General features: G+C 35.7%; 1 protein-coding gene across 1 annotated transcript; it reads right to left on the bottom strand.

Annotated features, from left to right (window-relative positions):
* Positions 1–70: 70 nt before the first annotated feature.
* On the bottom strand, positions 71–8,803 carry LOC102690483 (probable thiopurine S-methyltransferase). Its single transcript, XM_006635573.3, has 9 exons — positions 8,690–8,803; positions 7,560–7,692; positions 6,862–6,954; positions 5,604–5,736; positions 5,181–5,233; positions 4,685–4,759; positions 4,013–4,098; positions 2,215–2,259; positions 71–1,457 (listed from the first exon to the last, which is right to left on the bottom strand). Exons 2-9 carry the CDS (start codon positions 7,679–7,681, stop codon positions 1,339–1,341), a joined length of 726 nt encoding a protein of 241 aa, XP_006635636.2. The 5' UTR covers positions 7,682–7,692; positions 8,690–8,803; the 3' UTR covers positions 71–1,338.
* Positions 8,804–10,632: the final 1,829 nt, after the last annotated feature.

Genomic DNA, 10,632 nt, shown 5'->3' with positions numbered 1-10,632 from the left:
AAGTCCGACAGAATTTTAAAGAAATTATTCATGTTTTTGTAATTCAAGCAAGTCACACACAAACTGTATGTTTGATATAAAAACAGCACCCCTTTATTTTAACATTTAGCCGTTTGAAACAATATCTTACTAAAAACATTTCTAAAAGGAATCACTCCCTGTCACGACTGTCATCCCTCCTCTTAAGGGCGCTCCAACCCTTTCGTATTTTAGTTCAATAAATGCACCTGCCCCCTGTTTTGTCTGCAGTTATTTAAGTCTGGCTATTCCTGGCTCAGCATTGGAAGATGGACGCCCAGAAGCCCGACTACCAGCAGGTCCAGGTGAGACCCGACGGCATAGGCTTCATCACGGCGTCCTGACCGTCTGAGTCTGGGGCTCGGAGAGCCTGGCCTCGTTACCCTGGTTTTTAATCCCTGTACCGGATCCCGTTCCGGATTTTAACCTTGCTTGTCTCCCAGTTCCTGGACTTTGGACTGTGCCCCGGATTTCCCCCTTGGACTGTTTGGATTTGTTAGCCTGCCCCAGGTTTACCGCCCCGGAGTACCAGATTACCGTCGTCACGCCCCCCTGTCTGTCAACCGGTCCTGATCCTCTACGTCTTTCCCCTGTTGTCCTTCTCCACTTACTTACGGATTAAATTATCTGCATAGAGTCCTAAACTACACTAACACTACGGCTAGTCATACTTTTATTCAGTGCCTTTTCACTAAACTGCCATATCCAGGAGTTTAGTGGAAGAAACCTATTAAAAAATATGAATATTAAAATCCAAATACTGTATAGAACCACCAAAATGAACAAATTACACCAAAACTATAATTAATTAAGGGACTTAAAGTAATGATCTTTTTTATTTTAAAAGTGAAACCATGTAGCATTTTTTATCACTTCTGTGTTACAGAGAATAATATTAATATGTGGTCTGCTTCTATTTTACAGTCTGTAACCTAAAACTAAATGGTCTTGGTATCAAACAGAACATTACGGTAAAATATCTTTATATTTCCAATTGTACTTGTATATTTCTGACATGAGAAAAAAATGTTTTGATACAATATATATAGAAATCTTGCTAAAATATGGTCCATTCTTATATTTTAGTTAAACACTTGCATTATCTACTTTTCACAGTGAGCTAGGTTGCCCAAGCACTTTAACTACTTAAAAGTTGGTTTCCAATGTAACAACAGAGCTACCTGAATAGGAGTAGAACAAACTATGCCTTTAAAGTTTTTGCCAGAAATATGAAATGGACAAAAAGAGAGTTAATAGTAATATATGGCAACAAAACAAATCAAATGGAAACAAAATCCTTTTGATGAGTGACTTGAGAGTTCAGTTTGTCTTCAAAGTGAGTAGATGTACTTTTTCAGTTAAATAATCTATTCCCCAGGACTTGTGTTTCTCTGTAAAAGCATCAGCAGACTCAAGTAGTTGAATGTGGCAGGCTTTACCTGAAAATAAAACACAAATGTTTAAAGGATGACAGCTAAAAATAAAAAAAGGTTTTGCAGACACTATGTCCATGGAATGGAATGTTCTGCTCCTGTATATCAGACTTAGCTGGATGCTATGAAAAGGGTGTTTGATCAACTTCTACACACACTGCTTTCTAAATATGGAAAAACTCCATATATATATATATGCACTGTGTTCACATACTGTACATCTCTCGTCCTCTACATCAAACCTACCTCTATCTACCATCAGACATTACTCATTCTACTATGATTTACATGTGCTTCCCACTGAAGACGTAAAAATACTATGTGAGTTGTTCAACGGTATGATTTTTATCAGTTTTACTTTATAAACATATTTTGTAAACCTATGTGCTGTTGAAGGCAACATTATTCTTCACCATGTGAACAAATGTGATTGCTTAAATATTCTTAAGTGCTATAAACATCAGCTATTAATACTCAGTGCTCTGTGCCCACAAATTAGCAGTCTAATTCTTTAATTATGGATGAGGCAATTTGAGCACAGTGAAAACAAGTACCTCTCTGTCTAAAGAAATACCAGTAATCCAGAACTGGAACATTCTAGTTTAAGAATTGTTTTCTAAGTGGAAATTCAGCTTGTTTTTTACATGCAAGCAACTACCTTTCTTCCATCTGGACGCAGATTTTACATTTGGAAAATCTAAGTGCGAAACACTGGGTCTATAAGATGCTTAACATTTCTTAAATGCTTAACACTTGAACTTACCAAATAAATCTTTAACCGTCTCATCTGGCACAACAAATGGTGGACCTTTAAAGAAGAAATTTGTACACAAGAATCCAAATAAATAAGTGGTCAAAAGTAGCCTGTCTGAATCAATACTGAGTATCAAAAGAAATATTTCACTGTATGCATAGGTTTTAGGTTAAATAAAGTAGACAACAGTGGGTATTGGTTTAGTGTTATTGGCATCATTTAGATTAACTAATCATTCATGACTGACGATGATATACTTGAGTGACTCTGGTTGTTGCATAAGCTCAAACTTGCATCATTAGTGAGAAAGGTGTTGAAATGGCCTACTGTAATCGATGTCAAACATACAATTCATGGGGCAGGTCCAGCCAACCAAACCCATCTGTCTAGCCCATGTGGCAGGAGTGGCCAAAGCTAGGAACAGGCACTACCATAACAGTCTTACATACACAGTTCTCCCACTGGTCCTCTACCTCTGTTTAATCTGAGTGCGCCTGTTTGATGATGTCACAGGTCTTGTTTGAGGGGCGGATCTTTGCACAAAATGGGAAGGAAAACGTGCCACAGAACCTTTTCACACACTTCTCTTAACCCCTCCTCTAAACTTTAGAACAACCTCACCAATTCTCAAAACCGCCGTTAATCTTACCAAAACTGCAAGAGAACTGTTCAAAGAGAAGTGGAGAAAATCACATTTATTTGCCTAAATGAATGGAAAGCTGATATTTAATTTGCATGCCACAGGTGACTGTGATTCAATTTGAATAACATGTTTTCTATTGGTGATTTTGTAACATTTGATCAACATGAAAGACCACATTATCCCAAGATGAAGTCCCTTGTTTCAGATATTCTGCACATATTCCGGAACAAAACACACAAACACAAAAATGAGTGAAGAGTTTATTCTTAATTTACACTCACACACCTGAACTCAATACTCTACACAGCCTTGTCACTTGCTCCAGTTTTTGATGCAATAGTCCAAACTAAGTAAGGCATCAGGAATAATACGTTTCTAATCTGATTGAATTCTTAATCATTAATATATTCTTTCAATTAATTTTTATTATTAGCAGTTGTAGAAGAAAACTGTTGTTTGTACTGCATATCACCAATATTTAGAAAACAGTGTTGTGCATTTTGTGTTTTTTATACACAACCTCTCTTTAACATTGCCTTTTGTCAATTTGGTTTCCCTGTTAAAAATGCTAAAACTGCTAATTATAAAACATGGCAAACTTCTTTTCATATATTTAACATCAAAGACACTGAGTGTGTGTTATCAGTCCCTCAAGCAGAGTGTAAATTGCATTTTATTCCTGCAAATTAATATGCATGCGGTTATGCATTTTCAATGTTTTTTTTAATGAGACGCCCAGCAATATTATTATAAAGAGATGTAGTATAATCACAACTATGATATTTTAAATAGCTGTGGTTAATAATGCTAAAAAACAAACCATATTCAGAGGGTGACATACGTCCCATCTGAAGCACATTTAAAATCAAACCCTGCCATGGTAAATGAGTTTGACATCCCTGATATGACCTATTGAATCCCGATATAACCTACTGAATGTCAAGTTTGAAGAAAACTATGAAAAACACAGAAGGGAGTCACTATGCAAAATATGCAAACAGCATATTTCAGTTTTTTCAGATACCTCTCTTTTTCAGATACCTCTCTAGGTATCTCAAAGACCACGAGATAAAATTAAATGCAATGGAACTAAATAATTTTAAATAGCAAATTTCAAAGAGCCTTTTCACAACTTTAGTCTATAAAAAAACAGACATGGCTTACCTCCATACAAGCTAGGAGTGTACAACAGTGTATCCAAAAGGTATCGGCAATCTTTGTCCATCAAAGAGATGATTAACGTTGCATAGCTTTGATCAAATAAAATGTTGTCATCATTTAGTTACAGGGTACAATAAGTTTCAGAGAATACCTCTAGTAAATAATAATTCATGTTTATGTTCATCCAAGCTAAACTAGTAGAGGAAAAATGGAAATATTCACAACCTCCTCTAAAGTATGTACTAATAAGCAACCTGCCTTTGTTCACACTGATCTGCACAGCAACTACAGCAGAGCAGAGCAAAGATCGGACAGCATTTACTGATGACACTGCAAGCTCAACACTGATTTTAGGTCAGTTGCTCTGCAACTAGCTGAAGTTATATGGGCTGATGTAACACTCCCAACCTTTATGATGGCTGGGGAATCTCAGTAAAAGGCAGATAATTAGTTTAGTCAAGACTAAAGAAAGTGCTGTAGGCTCATCTTCTGAATCACGACCTTAACCCACATGTTGGTACCTGCTTTACACAGTTTTAAAAGGCATTTTTTCCAAAAGAATATCACACTGTAAATGTTCAATATAAATTTAACTGAAATTTCAGTTATATATTGTATTGCTTGCTTTTATGTCCTCCCACCCTACAAGACAAAGAGAAAAAACATGGGACTCACCGCTGTCTGTCACAGGGATTAATGGCGACTAAGGAACCCCTGTCCCAGATGCCACCAAACTTCCCTCCAATCGAACTGATCAGGAAATAAAAGGAGGAAAAAAAACTTTTCTTTCATAGGTTCCCATGTCTAATGCTAATCACCCATTTTTATAGTTAGGTAAAGACCACAATACAGCACCCCAAATCAGGGTTTTGCTATGCTTGATCCAGAGAAGACATGTCTTCTTTCGATAACCTCTAAATTACTTTATTAACAAAGGTCTTAACTAAGTTTTCAAAATTAAGCAATTTAAAGGTGACATATCTGATGGAATGCAATTCTCCGGGACGAGAGTACTACTTAATTAATTAAACATTCATGAATGATGATGATTTAAATGATAATGTAGCCAGGTACATTCATCAATCAAGACTAAATCAATTTTATACAACAATTTTGTGAATCCTGAAAAGATATACAAAAACATAGAAACAAAATTCACAATTGAGTGTACCTGGAAAAATCAAACAGATTGCATTGATACATGGAGATCTTTCCATCAGAACTCTGTAACAAAGAGACAAAACTTACAAAATGTAGCCTATTATTTATTTAAAGCATTAAAAAGACTTTAGACAAGTCTTATCAGGGACTGCTGATGACACAGATTAGGACATTTTAAGTAGATGGGATAACAAGTAAAATGTCATTTGCATTACCTTTTCAGTTGCATTTTTCTTATATTCAGGACTTTCTTGTTCACACTTCATTACTTCATTTCCAAATGCAGTGGGTTTGTCTAAGATATAGTCCAGTTATGTCACTCAAGAAAAGAGGCAGGAGACTGGAAAGGTTCTGGCCTGGAGAAATCCTTTTTCTTATACAAAATAATACTACCCATGTTATCCAATACCTTTATCCAATATAATTCCAATACCTTAAACAGCTTAGCTCCTGGTACATCTGGGACCACCTCCTCTGTGTAAGTTAAGTTTTGTTCAGCAAAGAACTGCTTTATTCCAATCTCACTTATCTCCACCCCCACAACAGTGTGTCCCATATCTACTAGCCTAGAAAACAAAGTGTGAAAAATTGGTTATTAAAAACTACATTATACTGCTGTGTGGCATTACACATTATTAAGTTATGTACCTGCTGAACTTTTACATGCAACATTGTGAGATTGTTTGTTTTTTTCAATCAAGGTCAGAAGCTCTTTCTTATAATCACACAATACGCACTGAAGTGTACCTTCAGGTCCTGCAGGTTAAACTCTGCTTAAACTTTCCTTTACTTAAACTTAAGTGCTAAATCAAACATTGTCAAGTAACAATTTTCCAAAGTGAAACACTTTCTTGAAAAAGTAAGGATATTAATCTTGCTCTGTCTTTGCAACGTCTTCTTTCATGGTTTTTAGGTTTTTGGGGGTGGCAGGCTGACATTCCTCTCTTGTGTGCCCTTTGTATACAGTACCTCCAGTAGAACGATTTGCAGGAAAACCCAACAAGTGATATACTGTAATCTGTTGTATTACAGTATACAGTATAGAGCACACCTGACCTGACTAACCATGATACACACAAGACGAAACACTAATTTTTATTTAATTGTTCATTTGAAGTGGTCTAAACGCATACCCAATACTAAAACTGCACACGAAAAAGGACTCCTTAAAAAAAGTGAAAGACCTCAACCATTTATCAAAAAAGGCATAATATCACAATATTAAATATAGAAGAAAAGGTGCAGGTATGGTATATACAGGGTTGTGAGATTGCAATAATACACTCATATTTGCTCTTCATTGCCAACCATCTGAGATTATACTGTGTGTCAAACCCCTAATTAACCTGCTTTTGAGAACACTGAAGGGTTTCCAAATACAAAAAGAAATCAACATTTTAAAATCATGTTCAGTCCAGTGCTTACTGTCTTTGGAAAAGTAATTTTCAATAAATGTTCTGATTTCATGCTAGAAATCTTTTTGGGACATTCTTGTTACCACAGTTTCTCAACATCTACAGTAACTTTTCCCATAGCTTCTAAGGGTAACACTCAAGTCTGTTTTTTCCCATCTCACCTTAGAACAGGAAGATTACAAATCCAGATTACTTATCTACCATAACACTGTCTACACATAAACAGTTGGCGTTGGTAATATGTGAAGACTTACTGCCTAAATATGAAACACATACCATTTCATATCAACAGCTTTTCCACAGAGAGGGAAGAAAAAACGCACCCCTTTCCTGCCACTAAGAACAGCATCAATGTGGCTCTCCAACATCCTGAAAGAGAATAAACTTAAACTTGTAACAAGAAAAGAAACCGTTTCTATAAATGAATGAAGAATGCCTCATAATGTCACTTCAACAGTATTCAAATTTCTTTTCTCATTGTTTTCTCATTCATTGGTACCAACACAAGAGCTGCCATCTTGTCTCAACCTGTCATTCTATCACAATGCTTACAACATTACACTGTACATGAAATCTACAAGCAAGGCGATGTGTTTTAAATGGCGTTATACTGCAAGCTTTCATACAGTTTGATTTCAATCCAGGCTTTTCTGGATGTATGCTGACATCAGTTCATTCACATGCTGCACTCCTGAATTTTATTTTTCGTTCCCCAAAACACCTTTTCTATGTTTTAGAAAAAAGCTGAACTTGATAACTGCTTTATAAAAAGTTTGGAAATGTATTTTATACAGTACAATGCCCTACTTGTTACTTTATATCATCAAAGACCATGTTCTCCATTTTCGTTTTGAGCCTGTATGCATTCCAAAACAGTTTGACTACAAAAAACACTATTTACAGTGACCCAGCTAAGCACAAAAACCAAATTGGGTTGCAAAAGCCCGCTTTGAAGATACTATAGCATTATTTACTTGTGCACTTGTGGCTGATGAAATCCAGTCATTCCCTCCTTCCAGCGATCCTCCCATTCGTCCACTGACATCACTCTGTCCTCCTGTACTTTGATATTATAACTGTCTGGTGTTTCAGCCATATTGGAACTTACTGTAAGAGAAAGGAGAAAGGACTTTCCATTGGTTTAATTGAAAGAACTGAAGATCAATCAATGACAAATGGAGAAGAAAGGAAAATTAAACTGGTATTAACTGTTCATGATAAGGTAATGGCCAACAACATAAGCTTGATGATCAACAAAACAACATCAGAACATTTTTTTTTCTATTCACTGCATGAAGACTGCATCTTGTCATCACAGTCAACCTTTTGTTCCAGTGCTCATTGGATAAAATCAGATAATTCTATGATTCTAACCTATAAATAATTATATAATATATAAAATTGTATTGGGCTGTGTGGGTCCTAATGCCCCAGTATAGTGACGGGGACTGTACACTGTACTGAACGAATGAACTTACTAAATTTATTACAAATCACATGTTCCAAATCTCTACAGGTTGATGATGTAATAGTAGCCTGCTGGATTACGGCTCTCTATTTTCCAGGACTTTTAACACCTCTGCCTGCTCCTATTCTGACCCAGAATATCGTATGCAAAGAATATTGTGTTTCTGTGGCATTTCTATTATTTACACAGTAGACGCCAAAATCGTGGTCTTGCTGATTACAATTCAAAATGCAAATATATATACAGTATATTGCGTAGTAAGTAATTCATTAGGGGTTAAACTTACTTCTGATAAGAAAACACAGGAACATAGTATCTACTGTACACTCTGCAGGACAAGCCACAAATTAGCGGCTATTACAATAACGACACTCTTCTGAACTTAGACCTCTTCATCTGCCTATGTAGTCAGTATCACTTTAATTAATGCAGTGTTCTATCGTTGTCTTTTATCGCCTCAAGGCAACAACAGCGAAAGGCTCATCGGGCTGGTGATTTAACATCTGATTTTTTTCAGATAGCATGATTTGTTTGTTTGTTTTTTTAGAAAAACGATATATTAAAAATGTTTCCTGAGGTTTATTCTTTGAAAAACTCAGCCACGAGTTCACATTGCACAAACGCACGAACACCTACCTGAAACAGGATTCAGCACAAACTGAACTGCCCGTCTTTCTAAATGCTTACATGAACCTTAACGCGTTGGCTTCACGCTGCTTACATAAGCGCCGAACAGCAATGCAATTCCTTCCTATGAACATGCGCACAGTGCTTTTCGGGGAGGAGTTTCTGTCTGCCCCCTGAATGTAGTCACCTTGGAGAAGTCACAGACATGACACTCAACTCCCCCAAGTTCCCAGAAACACAAAAGTGTTAACGTGTTGTAAAAAAGCAAAACATAAAAAACACAAAGTACTTACATAGCATGCATAGGTGATTTATTCAACTATATGCAATGCAGACAATTGATTAATGTTATATTAAAACATCCTAAGTTAAGACGTACTTCGGAAAACTTGATGGGTTTGAATGAAAGGAACAGGGCTACAGTATGCTGACATTTGTTTTGATATTTAGGATGTTCTTAAACACGTTACATGAGAACATGCTGTACATATTTTTGGAAAGACAGTTTTCTTCAAGTATGTTTTCTTTATTGCATAACCTATAGTTAGAAAAATGCGATTTAAAAAATAAGTTAAAAATACAAAAGAGATTTCTAGCAGCAATTCGGATGCACTTTTTTATAAGTTGATATGACATTGGGATAAACATAAGACTACAAATTGTTTCAAGAGAACATTTTCTACAGGAACACAGAAATTGTCATTCGTTTTTACTCATACTATTCTAGTCATAGTTCAATATAAGGAACCTATCTCAAGCTTAACCTTCTACATTCCAACAATCGACTGTATACAGTATACCAAATAAAAATGTGTATCTGTTACAGTAATTTAGAATCACGTGGATTTGAGTGTCAGTTTAAATACCTGTAATTTTACACGTTTTTGAAAGACTGCAAACATAAATGATTACAGGTGATTAGGTAGAAACATTCTGTGCAGTGAGACATAAGCTGTAGGCATGCAACAAGCTTTTTCAGAGAAGAGGAATTTCAACCTGCAGGTCAAATCATAGCCTTGCTCTCCTGATGTGCTTCGTCATTGCAGATGTGTTGCAATCTGGCGTTTGATTGACAATAAAAGCAGAAATGCTTAATCATCTTCATCAGGAAGTGTTTTGAAAGAGAGAAAGGAAATGCTAGTACTCCTGTTTATATAGTACATGAATGCTATGCAGAACCATTAGGTTCACAATCAAGACTGTAGTGCCAGAAATAGCAAGAAAACCCTTGGCTGAGAGGTATTTGTAGGAAATCCACAATTATTTAGTTTATAAACCTTTAACGAATACATGAATACCTCATATCTTACCACCATCCAGTACTACTGCAAGATTCAGCTCTTCAAGATGAAGCAACACTGTAGATCTTATTTATTGTATTATACCAAAATATTTATTAATTTTTGTTCATCCAACTTCACACAATACTCTATACTGTTCTCAGTTCAGTAATTGTTCTGAATGCAAGGTGCCTTTCTTGCCATCATTTGATAACTAATAATGACTTCAGTGGAACACTGTAAGAAATAAACTCAAACTGCAGGTCAGGTCATATGCAGTCCTTCAGATTTTCAAGTCCTTCAGAGGCCACTTGGATAGTAAAAGCAGGAGCACTGTTGCTGAGCTCCAATACCTACACCTGAGATATTCAATATTCCTGATTAAAACATGATATTCTGAAAACCTATGAGATCAGTACAGGACACCTTTTAGTGTAAAATGATTTTAAAAAGTGAACACAAGCAAAGTAGTTTCACATACAGCTTTAGATATATTATGCAGATCTACAACATTAACATGAAAAGAAATTAATCTGAAAGATGTTATAGCATTTTCTTTGATATCTACACAAATAGAAAACTTTTAGATCATATTACAGTAAAATATTTTACATTAGTTCCACACCTGCATTCAAAGGATAACAATTTCTAAATTAAACAAAACAAGATATA

The sequence above is a fragment of the Lepisosteus oculatus genome, chromosome 10 (genome assembly GCF_040954835.1).
Source record: "Lepisosteus oculatus isolate fLepOcu1 chromosome 10, fLepOcu1.hap2, whole genome shotgun sequence".
Taxonomy (NCBI): domain Eukaryota; kingdom Metazoa; phylum Chordata; class Actinopteri; order Semionotiformes; family Lepisosteidae; genus Lepisosteus; species Lepisosteus oculatus.
Note: the sequence above shows the minus strand (reverse complement) of the source record. Positions and strands in the feature narration are given on the sequence as shown.

Bases quoted from the DNA above. Each gene is read 5' to 3' on its own strand.
- LOC102690483 (XM_006635573.3), bottom strand. From the start codon at position 7,681: ATGGCTGAAACACCAGACAGTTATAATATCAAAGTACAGGAGGACAGA. The intron at 5,737-6,861 runs GTATGTGTTTCA...TTTGTTTTCTAG, and splicing joins AAAGCTGTTGATATGAAATG to GCTAGTAGATATGGGACACA. The intron at 5,234-5,603 runs GTATTGGAATTA...TCTTTGTTACAG, and splicing joins CAGGAGCTAAGCTGTTTAAG to AGTTCTGATGGAAAGATCTC.